This window comes from Pollicipes pollicipes, unplaced genomic scaffold (assembly GCF_011947565.3).
Source record: "Pollicipes pollicipes isolate AB1234 unplaced genomic scaffold, Ppol_2.1 Scaffold_4002;HRSCAF=4701_pilon_pilon_pilon, whole genome shotgun sequence".
Lineage (NCBI taxonomy): Eukaryota > Metazoa > Arthropoda > Thecostraca > Pollicipedomorpha > Pollicipedidae > Pollicipes > Pollicipes pollicipes.
This window is the reverse complement of record NW_023596420.1, coordinates 36,685,088-36,712,834: the sequence shown is the minus strand read 5'-3', so window position 1 is coordinate 36,712,834 and position 27,747 is coordinate 36,685,088. Positions and strand designations below refer to the sequence as shown.

General features: G+C 61.9%; 1 protein-coding gene and 1 long non-coding RNA gene across 2 annotated transcripts; one reads left to right on the top strand and one right to left on the bottom strand.

The window, feature by feature from the left end:
• Positions 1–5,558: 5,558 nt before the first annotated feature.
• LOC119094437 (rho family-interacting cell polarization regulator 2) lies at positions 5,559–22,226 on the top strand. The gene is made up of 16 exons (XM_037217497.1): positions 5,559–5,579; positions 7,899–8,165; positions 8,830–8,944; positions 9,544–9,713; positions 10,034–10,179; positions 10,560–10,716; positions 11,074–11,205; positions 11,767–11,952; positions 12,724–12,779; positions 12,948–13,011; positions 13,706–13,855; positions 14,333–14,399; positions 15,576–15,710; positions 17,292–17,488; positions 21,563–21,622; positions 22,221–22,226. Exons 1-16 carry the CDS (start codon positions 5,559–5,561, stop codon positions 22,224–22,226), a joined length of 1,929 nt encoding a protein of 642 aa, XP_037073392.1.
• Positions 22,227–24,137: 1,911 nt separating this feature from the next.
• LOC119093613 (uncharacterized) lies at positions 24,138–27,364 on the bottom strand. Its single transcript, XR_005093645.1, has 3 exons — positions 27,270–27,364; positions 26,823–26,935; positions 24,138–24,429 (listed from the first exon to the last, which is right to left on the bottom strand). It is a non-coding gene; the product is annotated as an uncharacterized LOC119093613 (long non-coding RNA).
• Positions 27,365–27,747: the final 383 nt, after the last annotated feature.

Sequence of the window (27,747 nt, the reverse complement as noted above, 5' to 3'; positions counted from 1 at the left end):
AAATGCGGTTTTTTAAACGGCCATTCAATTGCATGCAGCTCTACAAAGTTTAGCGTGGCTACGCCGCTCCGTTCGGAAGTTATTCCGGGAAAAAACCTTTGGGGGGGGGGGGCTCAAATTTACCTCTCCCCAAGCGTGTGTCCCCCTCCAAGTGAAGGGGGGGGGGGGGCTAAACCAGCACCCAGTTCAGAAAGCAAAACGTAACAATTAACGTGTCATATGCGAAGAATAAATTTGTTGCAAAAATGCCTTCCCCCCAAAAAAAAAACAGAACAGGCTTATCACTTATATGATCAGATTCTCTCGAAGAACCTGATGATGGCGTGATGGTGACATTTTAATGTGTAGCAAGCCTTGGAACGAAGTAGGCTTCGATCTTGGCTTCGGCTTTGGCTTCGGCTTTGCGAGGCCAAAGTTTTCCAATCGTCTCGGATTTGGATCCGGCTTTGAATCATTTTTCATTTCTGGCTTCGGTTTCGACTTGGGTTTTGCACCATTACCATCGGACTTGGTTTTGTACCACTGTAATTTGACTTGGGTTTTGTACCGAGTCAAACGTTTGGCTTCAGCTTCGGCTTTGGCCTCTGCTTCGGCTTCGACTTCGATTTCGTGTAGTGGAATTATGACTCTGGGTTCGGTTCCGTGCGGACTTATGTTGCTGTGGCTTTTTCCTGTTGAGTTTTGCACTATAATCACGGTTTTACTTCGAAAAAGTAGCCTTGCCTGTACCGTTACCCCAACTATACCGCATAGTTTTCAAGGCAGAAACGCACACATGGCTGAAAGCCAAAACAGCCGCTAATTCTCGGTACCAGTAGCACCTTTACCCGGCCGGACCTAAAGGAAAGCAACTGTCCGAAAGATTGCAATAACACAAAAGATAACGACGATAGACAGACGAACTAACACAAACGCGACGACGTTAGTCCAAAAGATATTACATCTCTAATGCTAACACTTTGCGTACCCCACACAGCCTTCATGCTGTTTCCTGACACCACACAGCTTTAGCAGACACCTAAAGGGTTTCGGTCGCGCAAAACAACATTGCGCACTAGATCGTGGATGCGGATTTCGACGCGTGATTTTGAACTGATGGTGGCTTGACCTTAGCGTCGCATTTCTGAAACAAAGAGTCCCTGGCGTCGACTTCGGCCTCACGTCCACAAAGTTTAAAGCTGTTGGCTTCGGATTCGGCTCCGCGTGTCAAAAAAAGAAGAAGCCACTGGTTTGGGCTTTGGCTTTGCAGTTTCAAACGTCGAGTTCACCGGCCCCGGCTTAGGCTTCGGCTTCGTGCCATTGTCTAAGTTCGAATTCGGCTTCGAAGCCGGAGGCCTAGCTTCGTCCCCATGCGTGGTGGGTAGCGATGGTCCAACATAGAACCGGATGATGTTGTAAACAAAATTTCTTTTTCGATCGATTTTTTGAAAAATATCACGATGGCAAATTAATGGTCAGTATGGCGGAAACATGTTTCCAGTTCATTATCGTGCTGCCAACCATCCTACAATTTTCAGCTCTCAATTAAAACAGTTCGAATTCCGCTGGAAGATTTGATTCAGTTTCCAGTTAACCTTTGCGCGCTGGCCTCGTCTAACACCCGTCAAGTTGGCCATGCGGCAGCGCTGGGAGACCAAGCGGCCGCCCTGCCCCCTCGTGCTCGCTGCCGCTGCGGAAGCATTGGTAACAGGGAGCGTTGTTGGCGCTCGATGCTGGGAGACGGCGGGATGGGGCCGACGCAGTAGCCGTACGGGGTAAAGCGGACGTGCCGACTTCCTGTTTTCCAAACTGGCGCGACGTAATTTCCGATTTTCATGTGCCGATCAGCTGCGCCAGAAGTGTTTGATGTTGATGCACAGTGGCCAGGCAGGCGTGAGTGGAATGGGACAATGCTCTGAAGAAGATTGCTGATTTTTAGTTCCGGACTCGGCCCGCCATGATCGCAGACATGATTTTAGGAAAAAGACAACCATCCACATGTCATTAGTTAACCTGCACCACTGATAAAAGAGTAAGCGACTTAAAAGGCGTTCGATAGAAAATATCTAGCTATGCATAGCTAGGTAGCCAGGCTAGGACTAAATTTTAAGTCCCAGCCAGGCTAGGACTTAAAAGCGTAAAAAGTTTAGTGTCGGACCTTTACACCAATTTAAAGTATGATTATTGACTTGTATGCCATCATAGTCTTTTTAGCTATGTGGGTTTCCCAAACTGCGGCCAGAATGTATGATGTGTAGGGAATGTCAAGTAGTCAGTGTTTCAATATTTTGCCGCTTGGGTGGCAGAAATGGCGATATTTTATTTCAGTATTAACACTCGCTCGGGTGGGGGGCCGAATTGACCCCCCACCCACCCCAAAGGTATTTCTGGAATGGTTTCCGAACGGCGCGGCGTATCCCGCCAAATTTTGCATAGCTGTAGACAATTGAATATCGGATCGTCTGACATCAAAAATGTAGATGCACTGTGTTGGTCACTGACCTATGACAGGTCAAAGTCAGGCCATGGTTTCGGCGAAGGCAGTTTCTAGGGAATCCTTCAATCCGATCCAACAACGGAGTGTTAGACGAAGCCTTACATCTCTGGGATGCTTTCTTTGCCAACACAACAGTTCAATGAACAAATCCCATTCACCTCGAGTCTGGTATGGAGGTTAGACCACGGTCAAAACCAACCTGTTTTATTACTCCAGGGCTGATTACATTGGGTACTTTCTGGTGCTCATCTCATATTTATTGAAAACAGGAACCGCGTTATACACCTTGCATAGACTTTCTAAAGGGTCACAACAAGTCACTGACCTAAAATGACCCAGGTCAACATTTTGTTTGTAGGAACATACTGCCTAGCGTAATCTTTGCCTCTTATTCAAATGCAAAACTCAAAGCAGTTTTGCATGATTTTGGTCACCATGACCTTCAAAATGTCAAACAAGGTCACTGACCTTAGATGGGCACATGCCCTTGTGCTTAGAACAGTTATGTAGGTTCTAGGGACCCTTTGGAGACCAGCCGGGAATTTGATCTTGTTTGATCTTATTTGACCCGAAGGTCATGACTTAGGAACCTCAAACTGTGACCTAAGCGAGTTCACCTACACGCCAATACACCATGTAAATTTGGTGTCTCCAGCCCTAAAAGTTTCTGATATCTCAGGCGGGTGGTCATGTTGACCCCCCACCTGAGCGAAGGGTATCCAGCCGGCCACCCGGGCTCGTGTTAAACCAAGAGCTTGGATTTCACCAACTGTTGTCCCTCCATTGTTTAAAATCGGCCAATCAACATTGAACCGGGCGACGGTCAACCCAGCATCAAACTGCCTCAGGCTTGACAAGTGGGCAGATCAGGTTATGTGTCTGGGTTCGGGGTCAGAGGGCATCGGATTAGCGGCACGGAATGTCGTGCGGAGACCGCCAGAGGGCCAGGGTTCTGGAAGCATGAATTTATCATTTACATCCCGATTAGTTTTGGAACGTTGCAGAGTGTTGAACCCATGTCAGTCCAATGAATGTGTTCTACACAAGTCTTGAGATGTTTATTGAACCGCATTTGTGTGTTAACAACAAATCAGTGTGCTCGCTTATCTATCTGGCGCAGGCGATCGATTGTTGTGACGTTGGCTATGATATGTTGATGATGTATGTTGATTTGTTAGCTGTTGCAATCACAAGCTAACGTCCTATTGTCACGGAGACGGAGATTCGAGACGGAGATTCCTACGGAGACGGGCCACATGTGTTCCGCAACTCCTGCCGCCGTTGACTCTCACGCCGTGGTCGAGGTGTGGCAAGAGAGCGGAGACTTCCGGTGGGAAAGACAGCACCGATCCCGGCCGATAGCGGATGTCGGTCTGAACCCGAGCTGTCGGCACCGTTGGGCGGCGGGCGAGCGCGGCCGGCACGGCCGGCGCGGCGGTCCGGCTCGGTCGGCCGCCGCTGCTCAGGTAACCGGGCGTGGCCGGGTGGCCAGCCCCGCTCGGCGTACGGCCGGCTGTCGCCGTCACGGCCCCACTGCGGCTCCCACGGGCCCGCTGCCGGCACCGGCGCGCGCGCACGGCCACACAGCACCCGCCGCCTCGCATGGCGCCCAGCGAGCGCGTCTGCCTCACGCCGCAGTTGTGCTGCCTGGGCGGATGGCCGCCGGCCGGGCCAGCGCCGTTTCTGGCACGTTTTTGCGACGCAGCGAGCTGCCGGGACTGCGAGTGTTAAAGCCGGGCTTATCGTCACAGCAGCTGCGAATATCCTGTCGTGGTCAGCACAGTCGTGTTTTGCACGCATTTTCTCAGCACTCGGCGACGCCGCTGCCAGCGCCGCAGGTGGGGTACGGTCGTTGGGGCCGCGGGTTCGGGTAACCGGGCCGTTTTTCAGACAGCGTATCCGGCAGCCGATGCCCCGCGGCGTCGTCAGACCGCCACCCCCGTCCGAACCCCGGCGCGGAACGGCCGAGCGCAACGCGGCCGGCGCGGGCATCCCTGGCCCTCCGTCTACTGCGCCGTCACAGCCGCGTGTTTATAGCACGGGTGGCGTCTGATGGGGGATCGGCCGGTTCGGGGAAGCGGCGGCGGCGGCGGCGGCGTCAGGGGCGTGGCGCGTCGGAGCCGGCGGCGCCGCTCGGCGCCGACGCCGGACCGCGAGGCGCCCGCAACCGGAGTGCCGCGCGCCGGCCGCCCCTCCGCCGGCTCGGTTGCCGGGGCGTGCTGTCCGGCGGACTCGGCGACTCGGCATGTGCGGCCGGTCGGCCGGCCGGCCGGCCGTGGGCCTGCTATTGCCGTGACTCACGCCGATCCGCCGTCAGCCTACTCAGAAGAGCGGCCCGAGCCGCGGAGACGGAGCCGCCGGGCGCCGGCCGGACCCGCTCCGACCGGGCCGCGGAGACGGGGCCGCCGAGCGCCGGCCGGACCCGCTCGGACCGGGCCGCGGAGACGGGGCCGCCGGGCACCGGCCGGGCCCGCTCGGACCGGGCCGCGGCCAAGCCGCCAGCCGGCGCCGGCGGTCCGGGGCGCAGGCGCCGCCGCGCGGCTGGCGGGGCGGGGCGGGACGGACGGACCGCATGGCCCCACCCGGTGCCCGCCGGCCCCGCGTCCCTCTCGCCGCCGGCTGGGCCGCCGCCGGCCGTCTCGTGCCCCGTATGCGCCGCCCCCCATCGGTCGGCCCGCGGCTCGTCCGGCACATGTGCCGGGCCGCCGGCGGTCACCGTCGCCCATTCAAGGCGTGTGCGGTTGCGATCAACGTTCGTGGCTGGTGCTCACGGGCACGTGCGCCACGCGCTCGCCCCTGTTTCAGGCGGCACTCCTGACCAGTGTATGCGCGTCCAGGTGCGGGGTGTATCGTTGGGTAGCCGTAGCCAGCGTGTGCGCACGTGTGCCCCCCCCCCCGCCCCCCAGCCGACGACCGCATCGGGACGTTGACACATGTGTCGCCCTGTTGCAGCCGGTACTCGTGGCAGGGCTCGGAGGTGCTGGGTCAGTGCGTGCGCTCGCCGCGCGAGTCGCGCCGCTCGCTGGGCCTGCCGGCCGGCTGCCGGGTGCCCAAGCAGCCCCGCTACCGACGCGCGCTCGCCATGACGGACGCGCTGGTCCGGGTAAGCCCCGCTGACCGGTTTCGGGCCGGTGACGCGGCCCCTGAGTCACCTGGCGCACTCATGGCATCGAACACATAGCCGGCCAACGTCATCACCACCTGCTGCCGACTTTGTAGCCTGTCCACAGCGCCGCCCACTCGGACGAGAGTCGGAGTCACACAGCCGGCGGACGTCATCACCACCTGCTGCCAACTTTGCAGCCTGTCCACAGCGCCGCCCACTCGGACGAAAGTCGGAGTCGTGCTTGGCTAAGGGGAATACTTATTAGCGGATGTAGCGAATGACTGGCGTTCCTGGAAGGTGTGGCGGGGGCAAGTTTGTCGTGCGGCATTATTTTGAAATGCGATTTAACCAGGCTTCACGTGAACGACTCAAGGTCTTATTCACCCAGATGCTTGTTTATAGATGGCATTCCAGCGGTGCTAATACATCGCGGGCGTTTCAGATATTGGCTAGCTTTGAGTCCTGGACACAGGCTAAGCATGGATTTTTCCACAAAGCCTAAACCCACCATTGAAGTCGTGTCGTGCACTTCAGCGTATAACTCCATCGCCATTTCGCCGAACGGCACTGCGGAAGGCCTTGAGCGCTGTGCAGTGCTGCGGCACGGCCGTCTAGCGCCGGCATTGACCTTGTAGGTCTGCAGCGCTTTTGGTATAGCTTCCATGGGACAGAGTCGATAAGGCTTCAAGAATTCGGTCGCCAGCCTGCGAGCGGGCCGGACGACCTGACCACCGTAACTTGGTCGGTGTCTGAGGGCTCCAGCAGGCTGGGGCCGGGCGGCGGGGCCACCGTAATGGGGTCGGCGTCCGGGGATCCAGCAAGCTAGAGCCGGGACACGTTGACAGTCATTCACTCTGCTCTGTTCACGCGCTGCCTTTGCCTTCCCGAGTACCTTGGCAGCATGCGCAAAACAACGCAAACATGAATGACAGCGGTGAGTCAAAAGGGTGCGCAGACGTGTCCTTTGCAACGGTGGGTGTTTGGAGCGTTCGCCGCGCCTTTATCGTAGCGGGGCAGCCGTTCGGAGAAGTGGTGATACGCTGTGCTCGCTTCGCTCTGCGGACATAAACAGCGATTTCGCCATGTGCGGCCGCTCAGAGTGTGAAACACGTCACGGGCCACGGATGGCTTCACGCCAGGGGAAAACGGCCTCCGTTCTTGTCTTGCAGCGCGCTTTGGTGCGTTGTTTCAATGCTAAACCTTATGTGCATAGTTGTCTGAGACCGCTTGAACCACGTGACGGACCAAGCTCCGGTTCTCTCGGAGGTTACGGACCCAGCTCCGGTGCCCTCGGAGGTTACGGACCGAGCTCCGGTGCTCTCGGAGGGTGCGGACCGAGCTCCGGTTCTCTCGGAGGTTACGGACCAAGCTCCAGTTTTCCCGGAGGTTACGGACCGAGCTCTGGTGGTCTCGGAGGTTACGGACCGAGCCCCGGTGCTGGCGGAGGTTACGGACCGAGCTCTGGTGGTCTCGGAGGTTACGGACCGAGCCCCGGTGCTGTCGGAGGTTACGGACCGAACTCCGGTGCTGTCGGAGGTTACGGACCGAGCTCCGGTTCTCTCGGAGCTTGCGGACCGAGCTCTGGTGGTCTCGGAGGTTACGGACCGAACTCCGGTGCTGTCGGAGGTTACGGACCAAGCTCCAGTTTTCTCGGAAGTTGCGGACCGAGCTCTGGTGGTCTCGGAGGTTACGGACCGAGCTCCGGTTCTCTCGGAGCTTACGGACCGAGCTCCGGTTCTCTCGGAGGATACTGATCCGTGCAACGTGTTAAGCCCGGTCCAGCTTGGCCTGTGTACGCTATGATGCGTGGTATCGGTTCCCAGGTGCCAGTATATGCGTTCCTGCAGCCAGAGCGCACGATCTTTTTAAGCCAAAGAAAAAAAAAACAATGTAGAGCGACCCACATATTGAGGTTCGACTTTTATTAAGTTTTTTATTTCTTCCTTGGCTGGCTGTGGGCTAGCCTTGGCATACATTGGAAGGTTTCCGAATGTTGTGAATCTCATTTGAACAGAGGTGGACGTTCAACAAATCCCCTCGAGTTTCGAATGCTGCAGCTCCGAATGCTCACCCCCAGCCAACAGCATGATGTAACCCGGATGTGGAGGGTTTGACTGTTGCATTACCGCCCTTGTGGAGCCCCTGTTACGTGGGCCCGCTGTGGACTCTGTACCGGGGCGTCTTCTCTGTGTGCCTGGCTGAGCTGATTTCTGAGCTGTGCACGTGCAGCTCCACCGGCCGCCGCCCGGCCCTGTCATGCCGTCGCCGCGTCGCGTCCTGCCCCGCCGTTCCCGACGCGGCCCGCCTGGCCGGCAGGGCGTGCGCGAGTCGATCGCGCTGGAGCGGCAGGAGGCGCTGGCGCTGCGCGACGCGCTCGAGTCGGCCTCGCTGCACTCGGCGCAGTCGCAGGGCCGGCTGTACGAGACCGAGCGGCGGCTGCGCTTCACCGAACGCTACGTCAAGCGGCTCGAGTGCCACCTGGCCGAGATCGAGGAGATGGCGGAGCAGTACGGCAAGCAGCAGCGGTTGCGTGACGCCACCGAGCGGCTGGCGGCCGCCTTCAGCAGCAGCGGCGGCGCGCAGGTGGGAGCCGCGGCAGCCGACAGCGGCAGAGGAACTGGGGCGGGAGCCTGAGCAGGGGCAGAGGGACTGGGGCGGGAGCCGCGGCATTGGCAGAGGGACTGGGGCGGGAGCTGCGGCAGCCGACAGTGGCCGCTGTGTGTCGCTGTCGCTGGTGCCCCCTAACTGCTGGCCTCCTCTGACTGCTGCCGTCAGTTGTGTCGACGGGCAAAGTAAACAGTGTCTAGAGTGATGCAGTTATTTGTGAAATGGGGATAAAATCACTTAAAAAGGTGCTGCAATTGTGCGGGAACAACTTGGTAGCAGATGCTCCTACCCCCCCCCCCCCCCCCCTATGTCATGAGTGGTTCTGGTGGAACTCTCTCGCTTTGTTTCCTTAGCAGAAAGATCCATGAATGGCAAACCAGAATGCATGCACCGCATACCGCACGCACGAACCGTCACTGCATTGGACACCGTCCTGAGGCGTACACCGCACCATTCTTAGCGGCCGGCGAGCGTGCGCGCCGCGGCCGCGTCTGGCCGCTGTCGGTGATCTGTCTGTGGTCTGTCGGTGGTTTCGTTGGTCTCGGTGGTCTCGTTGATCTGTCGGCGGTCTGTCTGTGGTCTGTCGGTGCTGTGTCGTTGGTCTCTCCCGCCCGTTTGACCGGCTCTGCCCCGTGGCCAGAGCCAGCGGGGCCTCTCGCAGGCCCGCTCCGGCTTCAAAGAGTGCACTGAGGAGATGTGCCTGATGGAGGCCCAGCTGGAGAACAAGATGGGCACGCTGCTGTTCGAGCTCAAAGGTGAGCTGGGCGCGGCGGAAAGAAACGCTGCGGAATTGGAGGACGAGCACGGCTGGTGTCGTCCACAGACCTGCCGATGGGGTATCTCCCGACGGGATGGCCAAAGGCTTGCACATTGGGTGTTCGTTGCTGTGTATGTTTACGCGGTCCGTTCACGACTGGCGCCAGAGGCCGTGACGGCAGTGAGGGAAATCCAAAGCTGTGTGACATGTAATATTAATTGGTGCCAGATCTAGCGAGACATGCATGCTGGACAGTGTCCGCTGATTGCTATACGAAAAAGAACACACACACACACACAAGAACCTTTGTTTCAGACGATGCAATTCGGAAATAATAAAATAGGAGTTTTATATTGATGCAATACTTGCTCGCCGAGCAACGGCAGCAGCGCCAGTTTTGTTGTGAGCATTTCAGTGCGTGATCGGCGCCTATATTTACCAGCGCTGGTTGAGTAGATGTGTGCCGTGTCGCTACGTCATCTATGCGAGGGCTTATCGGTCCACGCAGAACACTGTGCCTCGACCGCTTCGAGGCACCGCGTGCTGAGCCATGGGCTGCCGGCCTGACTCGGCGGCCGTGCCGCCGCCGCCCCGCAGGCATCCAGGGCTTCGCGCGGCTGTGCGCCGGCGACGTGTACGAGATCTGCGTGCGCCTGGGCGGCCAGGAGTGGCGGTCGCGCGCCACCGTCGGTCGCGAGCAGGAGCAGCGCTGGAGCCGGCCGCGGCGCGTGCTGCGGCCCACGCTCTCCGACCAGCTGGTCATCAAGGTGGGGGATGGCGCCCGCGCGCCGCCCGGCACTGGGACGCTCGCGAGGCGGCGTCGGGTCGGGTCGGCGGCTCTCACGAGACCTCGGCTGGCGGAGCGCCCGGTGGTGGACGGCGACAGGGCGGGAGGCGGACCGCTGGCACGTCCGCGTCCACGGACCTACGGCGGCGGCGCGCTGTGCTCTGAGACAGCGCGTGCTGCGGCTTGCCGTCTGCGGTGGCGGTGCTCTGTTCCGCCGCGTGTTTTACGGGTCATGTCTTCGCTGTTGATCGCCTGTCGGGGTGATAAATAGGTGATGCGCCGCGTCCCCTGTCTGCGCAGGCCTCCGAGGTGAAGACGTTAGGGAAGCACGTGCTGGGCACGAAGGTGTGCGAGATAGGGGAGCTGCTGAGCGCGCACACGCAGCAGATGGTGATCTACCTCAACTCGACCGGGTCGCTGAAGCTGACGCTGATCGTGACCTGGAGGTGAGAGCCTGCCGGAGCCGGAGCCGGAGCCGGCTCCTCGCGCCGGGCGCTGGAGGCGGAGCGGGAGCGCGGCGGGCCGGCTCCCGCGCCAGACGCGTCGCCGACCAGAGCCGGGTACGGGTGGCGTGTGCCATTCGCGGGGACGCCCCGTCCTCTGGTCTGCATGCGCCTAAGCATAAACACTGAGTGGGCTGGAAAGCACTGTGTGTGCTTGCGCGTGTGCCGGGTGTAATTCCATCGGGCCGGCGTAGCTCCGGCGTCCGTGTGATGTGCCGCCAGCGCGCCGGCGTGACCCCTGACCCGCCGCGACATCGGCGCCGCGCGCGCCTGGTGGCCCGCTGCCGGCGGCCGGCGGCCGCTGACCCGTGCGGCCGTTCCAGCGCGATCGAGGCGTTCCCGGAGGAGACGCTGAGTCGACAGGCGTCGGCGTCGAGCCCGAGCCTGCGCCGCCGGCCCACCATCAACTCGCCCCGGCTGGGCGGCGACGCTCGCCCCGCCGCCGCCGCCGCCGCCGCCGCCGCCACCGCGGCTGATACGGTGTGTCTCAGGCATACCCCCGCTCCCGGCTCGGGACGTGTGGGAGTGCGACCAGGAGTCCAGTCGGCTTGCTCATGCGCTGAGGCGTGGAATGCGGGGAGGCGCCAGGAGAAGGTCACGCGCTGGTATCATGAGCGTGTTCAGGGGCAAAACGCCGTCTTTCTTCGGGCGAATTTCGTTATCATTTCGGTGTTGCTTGTGTATTAAGGATATTTGTGACAATGTGTGTGTGGGCGGCTGTGAATGCTGGCTTGTTTTGAATGCTCCAGCGCCGGTCTTGTCTGTCACCGTGCACTTTGGAAGCCACGGCACCCGGTGGAACTGGACGCTAATGCCGTCCGCTGCCTCGTTATCCAGTACGTGGACGGAAGCGACTCCCTGCTGCTGCCGGCCGACGTGGCCTCCCCCGATCTGTCTGTGGACTCGTCCGACTCGCAGACGCTGCCCAACTCGACGCCAGACATCCTGCGCCGCTCCGCGGGCCCCGCGGTGAGTGGGGGGGGGGGGGGGGGGGAGGGGGGTGAAAGTTCAGCCGGATCAGCGGTTCCAGGATCCCCTGCTGGCGCCAGGAGGAGCTGGCCTGGTATTGAAAGATAACACGCCCGCTCGCAGACTCGTCTGTGACGTCTGTGACAGACAAATATTGAGAAAGTAGTCTTAACAGAGGTCACAATGTACAGCATCTCAGCAAACAACAGGACATAACATGGGACGACATCAAACGGCTTCCAGCGTTGGATCTCGTGTGCATATAACAACTTTCGAGACTTGCACAAGCATAGTCCCACGCGTCACAGGCGATCTCAAGTGTCATGAAGTGGTGGTCCGCCTCCCGCCGCTTCCCGCCACCCCCTCTGCCCCGCCGCTGTCCGCCGTGCCCCGCCACTGCCGCCCCCCTCCGCTTCCGCCGCTTTCCTCCGCGCCTCTCCGTCTCCCTCCGCCTCCCTCCGCCCCCGCCGCTTCCCTCCGCGCCCCTCCGTCTCCCTCCGCCCCCCCCCGTCCCCGCCGCCACCGCCGCCGGACCCTGACGGGCGCCCGGCGACCCGGCAGGCGGACCGTTCGCCGGAGCGCGACAGCTGCAGCAGCGCCGACAGCGTGGAGGCGGCCGAGCCGGACGGCGACGACGGCAGCGCCGCCTACACGCTCCAGAAGCGACCCGAGATGCGCCGCGACTGGTTCGCCACCGTCGAGCGCAAGAACCGCGCGCGCCGCGAGCAGCAGGCCGCCGAGCAGCAGGTGGGTGGGGGTCGGGTCCGGGCGGGACGCTGGCCGGCCCGGGAGGTGGGGACGGCTTGAAGCAGGCCGCTGGTCGACGGGGTCTGGTGGCGCGCCGGTGTGGTTCGCCGGGGCGCTGGACGGGCTGTCGGCGCCGCGTGAGCGGCCGAGACGCTGCTGCTGCCGGGCTGCGATCGAGCGTGGATTGAGACGCTTTCGGCCGCCCGGTGTCTGCTGCCTGCCACGCTGCCCGAGTTGGGGCTCGCCACGCGTGGGGATCCTCTGCCGCCTACTCCCGGTCACCGGTCAGTAAGTTAAGTATCGTTGTTTTGTTAATAAGGAATATAAAAACGTTATGAACCTGCCGCGATGGGTGCCGGATTGCGTTGAACTTGCATCGAGGTGATCTTTTCTGGTGATGTGGGAAATGTGCTCACCACGCGGACATGCCAGAAAACGAACCCGAATAGCCGCTAGCGTGACTGGGGAGTGCCCACTGATCTAGTCCAGGTCCGCTCCAGGCCCGCCCGCTGACTCGGTCCAGGTCCGCTCCAGGCCCGCCCGCTGACCCGGTCCAGGTCCGCTCCAGGCCCGTCCACTGACCCGGTTCAGGTCCGCTCCAGGCCCGCCCGCTGGCCCGGTCCAGGTCCGCTCCAGGCCCGCCCGCTGGCCCGGTCCAGGTCCGCTCCAGGTCCGCCCACTGACCCGGTCCAGGTCCGCTCCAGGTCCGCCCACTGACCCGGTCCAGGTCCGCTCCAGGCCCGCCCGCTGACCGTCCGGTCCCTCCGTCAGGGCCAGGAGTCGGCGCCGCCGCCGCCGCGGCCCGAGGCGTCCGCGAGCGCCCTCTGGCAGGCCGGCGGCCGTCTGCGTGGCGCGGCGCTGGCGGTGGCGGCGCGGCTGGCCGACGCGGCGCCGGACGCGCCGCTGGCCCGGCTGCGCGCGGCGGCGGCTCGGCTGGCGGCGCGGCCCGCCGGCCCCACCCGACCCCGCCGCTGGTCCCACGACTCGGACGTCAGCGTCGAGTCGGCGCTCGACAAGTTCAGCTTCCTGCAGGGCGAGCACGAGGAGGCCGAGTGCAAGGTGTGACAGACGCCCCGCCCCCCCCCCCCCCCTGGCCTGGCGTGGCCGGTGGCCGGTGTGGTTTGTTTGAGGCGAGCATTCAAGGGCAGCGCATTGTGCGGTTTTGACAACAATCAGGAGCGTCAGAGGCTCCCGTTTCTGTGAAATAGCCGTTGTCGGTGTTTCCCCCAGGCTTTGGGCTTGCGTGCAGTATTTGTCTCGGACTTTGTCTGCACAACTTCAGCTATCACGTTCTCGACCCACCCACAGCGTGTTTAGTTTTTTTATTACCTAGCCATGTATGGCCGCTGGAACGAGAACCCGTGTTTGCATGTCTGCAGTACGGCATTTTCTGAGAGCCACGTGCTACTGACGGCTGGACGTTGGAGACATTGTGTCATAGTTGTGCCGTGCGCATGAAACGCCCGACGCCGGCGTGGTCTGTAGAGGTGTGCTCGCGCTGTGTTAGACAGCCCGTTCGCGAGCGTTCTGCCTGTTGACGGCCACATCCGAGGTTGGGGTGCGTTTGCGACGCCGATCCGGCCCGGGCCCGGCCCGCGGTGCGCGGCCGTCCTCGGCGGGCTGGGAGACGGTATGCGGCGCGGTGCGGTGGCCGCCCTCCGTCTGTGCGCGGCGGCGGACCATGCGCCGCCTGGTGCCCGCTGTTCTCTGCGGTTTTGCCCCCGCGCGTGACCCCCGTCTCCCGCCTCCTCAGCCGGACCTGCTGGAGCCGGGCATGACGGCACGCACCTCCGACTCGGGAATCAGCTCGATCGTGCACCAGCTGAGCGAGGAGGCCGAGCCGCGGCCGACCGGCGGCGGCCGCGCCGACTCCTGCCTCGGCCTCAGCGACAGCGGCAGCCTGGCCGACTTGCCGGCCGCCGCGGCGGCCGCGGCCGGACTCGACGCCTGCCTCGAGATGCACCTGCTCTACTGCCTCCACCTGCTCGACGTAGGCCAGGGACAGGACAGGGGCCTGGTGATGATGGCTGCCGGGGTGGTGGTAGGGGAGAGGGGTGCCTGCAGACCGGCTGCTGCTGGGCGGGACGTGGAGCGTGGAAGGGTAGCGTATAGAAGGGCCCACTCTCTTCTACGCGGCTGGAGGGCAGGCGGCGTGGGAGTGAGGCCCCCGCGCCGTTGACGCCGAGTGCTGGAAGCGGTCGCAGTGGCTGCTACAGCAGCCGGGGTGCAGCAGGAGAGCCTGCATGCGGACACCGCGCAGCCACCGTCCGGCTGACGGGCAACTGCTATTGTGTGAATGGACAAGTCGCATTGTCACACGTTAACTGGTGTGAAACGTTACCATGACGTGTGCGCGTCGTAAGTGCCTGGTTTGTTATAGTTGTCAGCCCTGGACATGCGAATCCTGTGCATCGAGACCAAGTTTGGCTCGCTGCTAGCGTCAGGCGGTATGTCACGAGGTGGGACGCGAGGCCCGACAGGTGGCCTCGCGACCGTCTCTGGTCTGGCGGGCCCTGGCGGCGGGCGGCGGGCGCTGACCGCGACCTCTGCCGTCAGGGCACGACCCCGGCCGGACCGCTGCGGCACCGGGCCGACAGCTGCCGGCAGAAGCTGGGCCGCCAGACCGTGCTGCTGGAGCTGATGCTGCAGAGCCCGCCGCCTGATGACGTCATCACGGACGCACAGATTCAGGTGGGCGGCGGGGCGCCGGCTGCGGTGCCGACGGCTGGTGCGGGCCAGTGGCCCGTCGGGGGTCGTGCGGCGCCCGCTGTGGTTGTGTGTTGTGTGGGCCGACGTTCGCGCTGTCGGGCTCTGCGACGGCTGGGAAGAGACGTGTTGTGGTGTGACAGCAGACAGTGTTGGCGTCTTATTCCTGACTGGTGCCCATCGTGCTAGCCGAGGTGAGAGTAACGACAACCTGACTGACCTGTCCACGGCAAATCCGGACGGCACGCCGTGCCTACCCCTGAGTCGGGTGGGCGTTGAAGCCGGCGGCTGGGTTCACCCGCGCATGCGCACTGTCAGTGCAGTCTGCAGACACGTCACCAGCTCAGCCCGACCCGCGTCAGCGTCGGCCCGCACCGCCGCCTGCGCCGCCGCCGCCTCTGTGCCTGCCGAGCGGGAGCGTGTCGTGGTCAGCGGCTCCGCCCGCCGCCGGCAGGGCGTCTGGCGGGAGCTGTGCGACGGCCCGGCGCTGTACCACGTGCCGGCGACGGCCGCCTGCGAGCGGCTAACGGCGCTGCTGCGGCCCCGGCTCGAGTACAGGGACGCCCACATCGCCGGCAAAGGTGGGCGTCCGCCGGGTGTGGTCGGGCGGAGTCGAGTGTGCGGGATGCTCGTCACTGGCGAATGCGCCTTCGTTTGTCGCCACCAGCCGAGGTCTGACATGCTGCGGACGGGCGTTGAGGTGTAGAAGGCGCACACACTAGTGTGCGTCGCACACTGCCGAGCCAACCGTACCACGCAGAGGCATGCCCTGCCATCGGTTGGCAGTGCGTTATGCCTCGAATCCAGAAGCCGGAGACAGTCACAGGCAGTCCCCGTCGTGTCGCGGCAGCAAAGAGTGCGTTGATGGCCGTGGTGTGGGGCGTGCGGCCGACCGCCGGGTGTGCCGTGTGCGGCAGTGTCCCGTCTGGTGGTCAGCCGATGTCTGGACCTGGCCGAGGTCGCCGCCGACCACCAGCTCACCGTGTTCGCGCTGCGGGACTACACGGCCGACACCAGCCTGGACCGGGTGGTCGAGGACCTGGCCGAGGAGGGTGAGTGGCCGCCGTCGTGTAGTCTTCCGCGCCGGCTGTGCGGACACGACCGGCGCAGGAGTCGCGTGCTGCCGCGTTACGGGTCACCGCCCCACTCCGCCCCGAGTCACCGCCCGACCTCGCCCCACCTCACCCCGGGTCACCGCCCGGCCTCGCCCCACCTCACCCCGGGTCACCGCCCGACCTCGCCCCAACTTATCCCGGGTCACCGCCCGACCTCGCCCCACCTCACCCCGGGTCACCGCCCGACCCCGCCCCGCCCCGCCCCGCCCCGCCCCGCCCCGCCCCGCCTCAGCAGGCCCCGACCTGACTGACGTACGTGCGGCGGTGCCCCGTCGCCAGCTCCAGCGCCGTCCTCTCCCCAGCCAGTCGTTCAGCGAGCTGATCAGCTGACAGCGCGCGCGAGCCTGACCGACTTGTTTGCGTGGTGACCTCCGTTACCGGCGGCGGCGATTCGTGCGGCCCTGCCATCGTCGCTGACTAAAATATGCATCTGGCGGGGATCGAACCGCGTCCCTTTCGATCGGCAACCCGCCGCGCCGCCGTGGCCGGCCCGTACCGTGCCGCCGCTCTTTGCCGAGTGTTCGGTATTCATTGTGTCGGCACGGCATCGCGTGCCGCCGGCGGGCGGTGGTGTGCGCCTGGGCGGGTACGCCACCGCCGGGACGGCTCACGCACGCGGCCGTCTGTCATGCGCCGCTCCCCGCTCGAGCCAGCCGCTTCACCAGTGGCTGGCGAGTGCCGCTACTGTTGCGTTCGCCGGCTTGCTGTGCGCTACCTTGAGATGTTTTGCGCTGTCCAAAAACTCCCCACGACTAGCGGGGTGTTACAACTTGAGACCGATTGTCCACTAGGCGTGTGTCATTGGGGTGTGCAGTGTTGGGACGGACTCAAGTTCGTACGGAAACTGACAGCAGTTGTCGGGTAGTGTCAGCCTGCCTGACACGGATAACCTTTCCCTGGGATGACACGCCAGTCCAGGCTTCGAACAGTGTAACTTTTGGCCGGCTAAACGCCCGGATGCAGCAGCGCCCATTTAATCGGAATATGACACTTCCGCCGTCAACAATTCCCTTATTGTATACCCAAACCGGTGCGTGCGAATCCTGGGGACACTTTGTGTTTTAGAGGACAGTGAAGATCAGCTCCGAGGGTATGGCGCTGACAGCCCCCGTTGGGCGCCATGCTGCAATACGTTACAGATCGGTTTGCCGTCAGTCAGGGCGCCGTGACCTCAGTGACCTGGGCGCCCCGCCAGTGGCCCGTCCTGTTACCGGCAGGCCGGCTGTCCTTGGCTGTTGTTGCGACGCGGCCTGCCTGTTGTGCGATGCAGGTCGACCCCCCCCCCCCCCCCACCACCACCACCACCACGTCTGCCGCCGCGCTGGGCGGTGTGTCTGTGTCTCCGAGGTGCTGGCCGGGCCGCGTCCGCCGCCGACCGGCCTGGCCGTCGCGCTGAGCGTGGCGGCTGTGTCACGCCGCCACGAGCTCGCGACGAGTGACGCTGGTCGGCGCGCTCTGCGTCTCGCTGACATGCCGTTCTCTCTCTCTCTCTCTGCCTCTGTCTCGGGCCGGCTGCAGTCCAGCTGACAGACGCGCTGCTGTCGCACAACGCCGAGTCGATCGGCCGCCGGCTGGCGCAGCTGGTGTACATGTTCCCGCCGCGACCGTGCCTGCGCGTCGTCTGCCAGCTGCTGGCGTCGGCCGGGCCGCGCGTCGCCGACACGGTGCGCGCCTGGCTGCGCGATGTCAGCAGGACCGACTGCATGCTGGAGCAGGTGAGGGAGGCGAGGGAGACCGACTGCAGGCTGGAGCATGTGAGGGAGACGAGGAGGATCACCTGGCTGCGAGAGGTTAGCAGCACCGACAGCATGCTGGAGCAGGTGAGGGAGGCGAGGGGATCACCTGGCTGCGCGATGTCAGCAGGACCGGCTGCATGCTAGAGCAGTTGAGGGAGGCGAGGAGGATCGCCTGGATGCGAGAGGTTAGCAGCACCGACAGCATGCTGGAGCAGGTGAGGGACGCGAGGGAGACCGCTCCGGACAGCTGCAGGACTGGCTGGAGCAAGCGAGCAATGTGCGGGTGGGGGAAGGGGGGGGGGGAGAGGATGGGGGAGCTGTGGGTAACACCGCGAGATCTCCGGCCCACATCCCCGTGCAGTCGTTTTCGGCGAGTTCTAGGCGGGTGTCGACTGGTGTAACCCCGCGCGCCGCGAGTGGGGAAGCCGACCTGTTGAGCGCGCGCGTCTCGTGATGGGAGCGTCGCTGCTGCCCCGCCCCGCGTGCTGTTTTGGGGGAGCTAACGAGCCTGTTTGTACCTCTGTCTGGCAGTTGTTTGGGTGTGGTATGCGAGTGATGGGCGCATTAACACGCGTTCGTGACCCTGCACGGGAGATTGAGAGTGTGTGCAGTTGGTGAGCCGGGCGGATGTCTGCCCGAGGATGGGACTCGTCAGTCATATTGCTGGATTGTTTGTGGTCCCGCTGCATTGCGCGCAACTTTGACAACTGGTGGTTTGTAAGTGCCTGGCCATCTGCCATATGCGGGCATGCAGTAGACCACGTCTTGTGTTATCATTGTTGGGGCACCGGAACACGTCCGCCTGTGCGACATAAAACAGTGCACAGTGATTGCACCATTATCGGGGTCGTCAAGACCATGCGGCGCCCGGCGTGTCAGAGCTGGGGCTTCGGTTTGTTTGTATGCCAGCCGCCGGTGAGAGGCGTCCGTGTATGGCCTCGCCGCCTCCGCCTGCGGGAGAACTCTGACACCCTGGGCCTGGCGTGACAACAGTGTGGTCCGGCTCTCCGGAGTCCGGGGCGTGCGGTGGCCGGTGCAGCTCGACCGGGGGAGGGGTCCGCCGCGGGCGCGGGGTGTTCTCGGCGTCCCCGCCGCTGGGGCCGGGCGTGCCGGACGCCGGCCTTGAGAGCGGCGCGACGGGCGAGTGTCGGGGCTGGGCACACGCGGGGCGGGGCGGGGCGGGGCGGGACGGGACGGGAACAGGGGCGCGAGCGCGAGCAGCCGTACGGGGCCGGCCCGGCGTCGGGACGCGTCGGCGCCGACCCGGCCGCTGAAGACCGCTCGGCCTGGCGGCTGGTGACGCGCGCTTGTGCGCCGTGACGACTCCTGTATTTGCGGCGTGGGATGCAGACACTGTTGTTTGCTGTGAGCCGCCCCCCGTGAGCCGGCGACCACGGGTGCTTGGGGTCGAGCTCGTATCGATGACAGGTCAGATCGTGCCCGCCTCGGTTATTACCCAATTTGCATTCCAAATTTACCATTGCTTTTTCAGCAGCTGTTGCTCACGGTGTGCGATGCAGCGATACTTGCAGAGGATGGTGCCTTCTTGTGTCGTATAGTTCGCGACGGCCCTTGCAGCTATGCACCCCTCAGGGTCGAAGAACTGCGCATCAACAGTGGCAAACAACCGATGAAATCTGGCATGCATGAATCTCATGATAGTAGTAATGATTGGGGCCTCACCTTTCACTGACTGCCAGAGCCGTTTCAAGACCGGCTCCTTTGTTAGGTTATCGTGTCGGATACGGTAGTGGCGTGGCAGGTGCCCGAACTAGAGACCCACAGGTCCAGAACGGAGTGCCCTAGCCACCTTGTCACCACGGCCCCCGTGCGGGGACCTGATGTGCTCCAGTCCCCACAACGGGGGCACGTCTGTCAGGGCGGCAGCGGTGCCGGATGCGCTCACGTGATCGGTGCGCGCGGAGGCGTACCACCGCGCCCATTGTGTCAGCTTCCGGTGTTTGCCGTGTTTCGGGATTCCATCTGTGGTGATGCGTTGTTATGTCTCCGCGCAGCGCGCTTCGTATCGTTACCTATGCACTTCGAAGCCCACTTCGTATCGTTACCTATACACTTCGAAGCCCACTTCGTATCATTACCTTTTCACTCCGAAGCCCACTTCGTATCGTTACCTATCCACTTCGAAGCCCACTTCGTATCATTACCTTTTCACTTCGAAGCCCACTTCGTATCGTTGGCTATCCACTTTGAAGCGCATTTCGTATCGTTACCTATCCACTTCGAAGCCCATTTCGTATCGTTGCCTATCCATTTCGAAGCCCATTTCGTATCGTTACCTATCCACTTCGAAGACCACCTCGCGTCGTTGCCCATCCACTTCGAAGCCCACTTCGTATCGTTGCCTAACCGCTTCGAAACCCACTTCGTATCGTTGCCTATCCGCTTCGAAGCCCACTTCGTATCGTTACCTATCCACTTCGAAACCCACTTCGTACCGTTGCCTATCCACTTCGAAACCCACTTCGTATTGTTACCTATCCACTTCGAAGCCCACTTCGTATCGTTGCCTATCCGCGTCGAAGCCCACCTCGTATCGTTGCCTACCGCCGCATGCGACCAGTTCTCGGTAGCAGCTCCAGAGCTGGGGAGGGTGAATGGCAGACGTCGTGGCGCCCATCCTCAGCAGAAAAGAAATCACACTGACAGCCGGATTCGAACCCACGACCTCACCGAGCCTGCAATGCCGATTGGGCCACCTCAACACGCAAAAAAAAGTTATTCGTGGGCGTGCTTGTGTATGCAAATTTCAGTCCATGTTGTGAATATTCAGGGGGCAGATGCAGTAAGTTAATGTTTTTTTAATGCCGATTTCGCATGCCTTACAGCCATATGCCGTTGTGTGGACATCTTGCTCTTTTAAGGACGAGGCTATTTACATTTGTCTTTACTTGAAATGTGCTGACACATGTTGCGGCCCAACGCATGAATAGCTGTTGCGTTGCTGTGTGATGGTGGGAAGTGGGTGCAGTTTCTGTATTTTCCCCTGCGCAGCTGGTTGCACCTCTTTGGTAGTAAGATCAGCGAGTTGTATATCGGGTGGCGGGGGAGCCTGCAGTCTTACCCCCAGCTGTTGGAGAGTGGCGTCCATATCCCGCTTACGGGGGTAAACCGCGTGACCGGTTTACGCGGTTTACACGTGACCGGTTTACGCGGTTTACACGTGACCGGTTTACGCGGTTTACACGTGACCGGTTTACGCGGTTTACACGTGACCGGTTTACGCGGTTTACACGTGACCGGTTTACGCGGTTTACACGTGACCGGTCTACGCGGTCACCGGCTCTGACGGCCGTCACAGGCCAGGTCGGCCGCCACCGTGGCGGGTCGACTGTGCAGGGTCGGGTCAGCCGTCACTGGCAGCGGCTGGGTTCGGCGCTAAAAAAGTTATACGCGCACGCGACCTCACCGAGCTTGCAATGCCGATTGGGTCACCTCACCATGCAAAAAAAAGTTATTCGCGGGCGTGCTTGTATGTGCAAATTTCAGTCGCACGCACGCACGTGGCCGTGGCCATGGCCGTGCGTGCGCATGGCCGTGGCCGTGCGTGCGCCATCGCGTTCTGTGCTTCTCATCAGTTACAATGGGGTTGGCTTTGTGTCGGTCTGTTTTTGTGCGTACCTGTTTGTATTTGCGTCGTTCCTTTGTCCGGTCGTCCGAGTGCATGTACGAGAGGCACAAGGGCCGAGTGGTTAGCGCATCGGGTTTCCACGAGGAGGGCTCGGGCTCGAGCCTCCGAGTCTGATGCTAGTCCCTGAGCGCTGATATCGCCTCTGCAGTCGCTGGCGTTCCATAAACGGTGCGTGACGACGCAGGTCGCGCTGCCTTGGAAAATCCATGTATGAACTTATTTATTGCGTACGTGTTTGTTTGTATTGTAGACGTCATATGTGCACCATGTACATCATTTTGCCAAATGCGTCATGTATTCAGTTTTTAACGAGTACGTTTTTCCTAGTAACTTGTGCGCACGGATGTCCTTCCGTCGCCTCGCCCGTCTGTCTGTCGGTGCTGATGTTACCTTCTGCCGGCCAGTTGGTGCCCGCCTTCCTCGAGCTGCTGGAGTCGGAGGCGGCTTCGGAGCGCGAGGGTGCCGTGCGCGCGCTGCAGCAGCTGGGCGCGCCGCCGCTGGCGCCGCTGCGCCACCTCGTCTCAGCCGACGCCGACGACCGCGTGCGAGCCGCTGCCGAGGGCGCGCTGGCCGAGCTGGGCGGCGAGGGCCGGGCCGCGCTGCACCAGGTGAGCGGCGCCCCCGGCGGCCGACGGCGCGGGGCTCGGCTCGGCTCGGCTCGGCTCGGCTCGGCCGCCGCCGCCACCGAACGCTGTTTATAGCGGCCAGTGCATCCTGCTGAGCGCTGTGGACGCCGCCGCTCGGCTTGCATTGGACGGTAACCCCGTGCCGGCGGCGTCCGATGCCTGCTCGATACGGCGGGCGTGATTTGTGGGCTGTCTGGTGCTGGGGGCACCGGCTCCGTGGATGTGGGGGGCTTCCAAATGAGATGTAGTCGGCCAGTCTGCAGATGGCTGCTGTCAGGGCCCGACTCTGTCGCTACTTGCGGAAGGGCATTAGCATGTGATGGGCGATCTGAGCGAGCCGGTCGGCCGCTGCCCGCGTCGGCCCAGTCCGCCAGACTAATGTGCCTGGTTCCACACGTTCTCACGCATACAGCTGACCCGAGCGACGACGTCTCAGCACTAAGCCAGCCTCGTTTGCAGGCGAAGCGGGCGCGCGCCGGTGGGCAGCCGGCCGCTGGCGCACTGCCGCCCTGACGCCGGCCTCCGGACCGCGACAGCGCCGCCCGGCCGCGGCGTCCGCCCCACCGTGGCTTTCAGTCGAACGCGACCACATCGAACGGCGCGCCGCGGCGCCGTGCTGCCCTGGGCCGCCCGCGGGCCGCCCCCGTTGTTGTCCGCCGCCGCCCGTTGTTATACTCAAGTCAGTATTTTGCTGCACGGCGAGGCCGCCCGACTCTTGTAGCGCTTTAGCGCGAGGCCCGCCACCGGCTCCGGCTCCGTGTAGCCTGGGGCGACGAAGCGCCGCCCGCTGACGCTGTGCATTCACTAAACCGACACCCAAGTGCCGACCCCGGCCCCGGCCCCCGGCCCCGGCCCTGTCGCCTGCGTTCCCACCGCGAACACGATCAGATAGCTGAGCATGGAAATCGAGGCTGTTCTCTGGGCGCCGATCTGGCCGGCTACCGTCGGCGCGGACGCGCGGTGCTCTGAACACGGGTATGGGCGTCGAATAATACTTTGGATCTGAATCGTGTGAAGAGGCTGACTGACTCGCGACACTAACAGTGCGGCTGCGCTCCTCAAGAAATACACTATATATGCGATGTACACCTCACGTGTATTCATCGATTGACGTGGCACTAAGCGCCTCGGTCAGCGAAAAGCATGCTGGGATGAATGGGGCCGAACGCATTGTGCTGGTTAAAAAGCTAAGTGCCTAGAGCTAGTGTACACGTTTCATTGTATGTAAGGCACTCCCTGGTGCAACAAGGAGCCTGTGTGGGGCAAGTGCATATAACCTACATATCGTTCGTTACTGGGTGCCGAAACGTGCCGATGGCCAAAGCCTGGTACACATCTAGCGTCGTTCCCATGTGTGTGCACATCACGTTCAAACAGACCCTTGCGGCGCGGCTCGCCGACGGCGGGCCGCCGCCGCGACATCTCGAACACAGTGATGGGCGCCAGCGAGCTAACGTGGACGCCCTGCTCACACGGCTGGAAGAGGTGAGGCCAGTGACGGGGAGGGGGAGGGGGGGAGGCTCACACGGCTGCCGGAGGTGACGGAAGGAGAGGGGGGCTCACACGACTGGCAGAGGTGACGGAGGGGAGAAGAGGCTCACACGGCCGGCAGAGGTGACGGGGTGGAGGGGAGGGGAGGCTCACACGGCTGACAGATGTGACGGAGGGAGAGGGGGCTCACGCGACTGGCAGAGGTGACGGAGGGGAGAAGAGGCTCACACGGCCGGCAGAGGTGACGGGGTGGAGGGGAGGGGAGGCTCACACGGCTGACAGATGTGACGGAGGGAGAGGGGGCTCACGCGACTGGCAGAGGTGACGGAGGGGAGAAGAGGCTCACACGGCCGGCAGAGGTGACGGGGTGGAGGGGAGGGGAGGCTCACCACGGCTGACAGATGTGACGGAGGGAGAGGGGGCTCACGCGACTGGCAGAGGTGACGGAGGGGAGAAGAGGCTCACACGGCCGGCAGAGGTGACGGGGTGGAGGGGAGGGGAGGCTCACACGGCTGACAGATGTGACGGAGGGAGAGGGGGCTCACGCGACTGGCAGAGGTGACGGAGGGAGAGGGGGGGCCCACACGACTGGCAGAGGTGATGGAGGGGAGGCTCACGCGACTGGCAGAGGTGACGAAGGGAGAGGGGGGCCCACACGACTGGCAGAGGTGATGGAGGGGAGGCTCACACGACTGGCAGAGGGTGACGGAGGGAGAGGGGGGCTCACACGACTGGCAGAGGTGACGGAGAGGAGAAGAGGCTCACACGGCCGGCAGAGGTGATGGGGTGGAGGGGAGGGGAGGCTCACACGGCTGACAGATGTGACGGAGGGAGAGGGGGGCCCACACGATTGGCAGAGGTGATGGAGGGGAGGCTGACACGGCTGGCAGAGGTGACGGAGGGGGAGGCCCACACGGCTGGCAGAGGTGACGGAGGGGTAGGCTCACACGGGTGACAGAGAGAGGGGGAGGGGTGCGTCCGACCAGACGATGTGGTGCAAGGCGCAGAGTCCACCGAAGAACTGAACGGAGGACCCAGCCTCTCAGTGTCGGGGGGCCGCCCGAGCTGGCCGGCGGCGGGCGGCTCGGACGCTGCCGCGGCAAGCTGTTAGTCTTCTACGGGACTCACCACGTGGATTTTGCGGATTCCGGCAGCTTGAAAAAAGACGGACATGGCTGTAGTCATGTCCTGGTATGATCGCTGTTTTCGGTTCAAGAGTGCATGGACAAACGACTTAGGAGTATGGCAAGGCGTCAAACGTGAATCAACGAGGACGCGTCCATCGTATGAGCGCCGTCATGAAATGCGCTCTCTTGTCGCTTTTCTCCGAACGCATAACAATACTCAGCTGCGTGATTGCTTGAAACCGCAATGTCCCAGACTCATGTCAGGTGCTCTTCCGAAGGGATCGATTTGTGCTCGACAGAGGAATCAGCTCTGTAGCAAACGACGATTTTGTCAAGTCAGGGTGAATCAAGTGCTTTGAATTTGGGAGGTGAATCCAAGTTAAATCAACCAATTCCTCAGTACGTCAACCCAAATGGAAATCAAGACAAAAGGCTATATTCGCAGTCTCACAGCTTATATGTGAGCATAATTAAGCATAGTCATAAAATTCGTTGTAATTGTATATACAAAAACATTTCACATTTTTAATGACAATGCTTTTATCGATGGCATGGTATGAGGGATCTCTTAAGCTAATGCCAATGGAGTTGATTGCATTGGAATCGATGCGGGAATTGAGCCATACTTCCTCGAGTTGGGTCCACTCACTAGCCTCACTAAACTCGAGTCAGGTCCACCCACTGGCTCCACTCCACTTGAGTCGACTGCAAATGGCCTATGCTGGTTGGAATCATAGCCAGAACCCGCTCCACGTGTCTTGAGATGGGATCGGAATCACCTCCGTCGGAGCGGAATCAAGCACGATCGGAGTGGAATCAAGCACAAATCCGCCATCCAGCCCGCGCCGTTTTTGAAAATCCGATCTGGTACAAGCTGTCCTTACTCAAATGCTCCCAATGGCTTCTCTTCCCCACTGGCTTAATTGACATTCCGTTCTCTACGAATTTATAAGAAACGAACTTGCCCCGTACGCTCACAAATCGCCAAACTGAGGACGACGGTCATGTAGATACTTCTCACGGTCAACTCGCCAGCTGGCCAAACATCACGCCGCCAAAAACGCTTTATGAAAATGAACTTGGCCATACGTTTGCATTGCTATATTAGTAACGACGGCATCATTAAAATATTCTTAGTGACAGCAGTCGTAACTGGCATGTTTAAGACGCACATCACTACAGCGCGTGACAAATTCATGATACACACTCCGATGAGCGTTTGTACGGCGGAGGGATCATGGCACGCTTCATTCACCTTGCTTGGCGTCTCCCGCTGGCACACGGGCGCCAGAGATAAGATCACGTGTTATCCCATTTTGTACGTAGCCTATCATGGATCCAGTCGGGGAGGTCGGGTGAAGGAGGGGAGGACAGCGACAAGGATAAGGGACGAGACTTCTCAAGAAAGGCGAAAGCACAAGTGCATCGAAACACTATCCAAAGCTTGCATCTCTGTTAACCTTGGCTGGCCCTTAGTATTCTTTTCTTATCGGTCAATGCGATGGTGAGGACAGAGTGGGGGATTACAATATCAGCCTCGCACTGGCACAAGCATGGCTGGGACACAGTTACGATACAAGCGCGTTACTTCACCCCATATTAATCAGACGAATGCTTTTGCTGTTAACATTATGCTCAGAACCGCTGTGCCATCTTCGTCGAGGCGTAGCAGTAGCAGTAGAGGTAAATGGGACTTCGAGCGCTCGAGCTGTACGGTCAAAGTGCCCGCGAAGTGTAGTATAAAAACTTACACGCCCGTAGAAAGTAAGTTAAGTGTCCGGAAACCAACATCTAAAACAAGTAGAGATAGACACCTCCGTCGGCCAACCCTGGGCATGATGCATATCTAACATGCTCATGCACGGCCGTAGAACCTCTCCCCTGAGCCCGCCGCACGCGCACCAGATCCGTGTGACCCACAGCTGCTGGGAGACGCGTGGTCCGCTGCGCGCTTAAGGCGATGTGGCTGCCTCCCAGGCGGCACGACAGGGGCGGATGTGAGCATTATTGGTTAGATCATCTCACCAGGTGTCCCGGGACGAGCGCAGGCGGTCGGCGCTCACATTACTTACCCAGGCGGGACGAGAGGCACACGGGCGCGTTATTCATCGCACTGTGCTGCCAGGCGTCGCAAGGGAGCACGTGTGCGCGTCGACGGTAGGCTACCATCCCGGGTCACATTGGACTGGGAGGAGAGCGGCAGAGCTTCTGCTACGATTGCCAGCCTCCGCACGGAACTAGGTGCATGTGCCTTCCGTCTGGCGCAGCTAGGGGTGAAGTATGCGTGCCCCGGTAGCCGCCGCGGGGATCAGAAATGCGTGCCTCCGATCAGACGCCACAAGGGATCAAGCACCGCGTGCCCCGGTCGGGTGACCCCGGACGTGGGCGGCTCAGATGTGCGTATCTGCTCGTGGTGTTACCGGGCTCGGCCGGCTCTGGAGGCGGCTCGTCGTGCACGACGAAGTAGCGCCGGTCGCTGAACAGGTCGCCCGTCTCCACGCCGCTCCCAGAAAACGCAGCTTCAGCAGCAGGCCTGGAGGCACGAGGACACATGTGAACTGCGCTGCTATGTGCATGGCGTCTTTCAAGTCACTTAGCCGGGTGAACTCCGTCCGTATTATCGGCCTGCTCGGACGGCGGCGGCAGTGGCGGCACCAGTGGAAAACCGCCCCGCCTCGATAGCTGCGTAGCGGTGCATCTTCGTCCCTGTTCAAAAGGCCTGGCTCTGATTTCCCCGCTGCAAGGAACTTTCGCCGGACACTGAGCTTTTCTCAAGTGTCTGGCGAAGCCGACAGCAGCAGCAGTTCAGTGCATCGCAAGATAACCCGGCAGCTGCTAGAAAAGGCCCGGCTGTGTGCAGCGCTCACCCGTCAGCAGACCAGTGACCACGGAGATGACCAGCGTGATGATCAGCGCCAGCATTTGCATGCCGCCCTGGACGGAGGCCGAGCGGCCGGCGACCGGCGTCTCCCTCGGCCAGCGCCGTCTCCGCGCGCGCCCGGGAAGATCACGAACAGACTGCGGACGAGGCCGACAGCGGTGACCGCCCCGGCCGCAGCGTGGTTACCGGCGACGGCACCCCCGTCCAGCGGGCCGTCTCGGGGCCGGCGCCACGGCGCTGCCGTCACGTACGACCGCCCGTGACGTGTTTTGCCCTGTCTTGTTAGTTTCCTCGCGGTGGGAACAGTGAAATTGTTTGAAGACGTATCCCAGCGCCGCACGTGGTGCGGTGAGATACACCAGGCCGCTTTGCGGCCTTGCGCCACTTCGGCCGCCGTGCGGCCATTTAATATACACGACAGACGTGAGAAGAACGGTGCCAATTTCAGCTGCAGCATCCCGCGC

What these genes read in the sequence shown, in the direction of transcription:
- LOC119094437 (XM_037217497.1), top strand. Translation starts at nt 5,559, where the DNA reads ATGACGGACGCGCTGGTCCGG. An exon ending in GCAGCAGCGGCGGCGCGCAG is followed by an intron (nt 8,166 to 8,829) that starts GTGGGAGCCGCG and finishes CCCCGTGGCCAG; the next exon opens with AGCCAGCGGGGCCTCTCGCA. An exon ending in CTCGCTGCTAGCGTCAGGCG is followed by an intron (nt 14,400 to 15,575) that starts GTATGTCACGAG and finishes CGTGTGCGGCAG; the next exon opens with TGTCCCGTCTGGTGGTCAGC.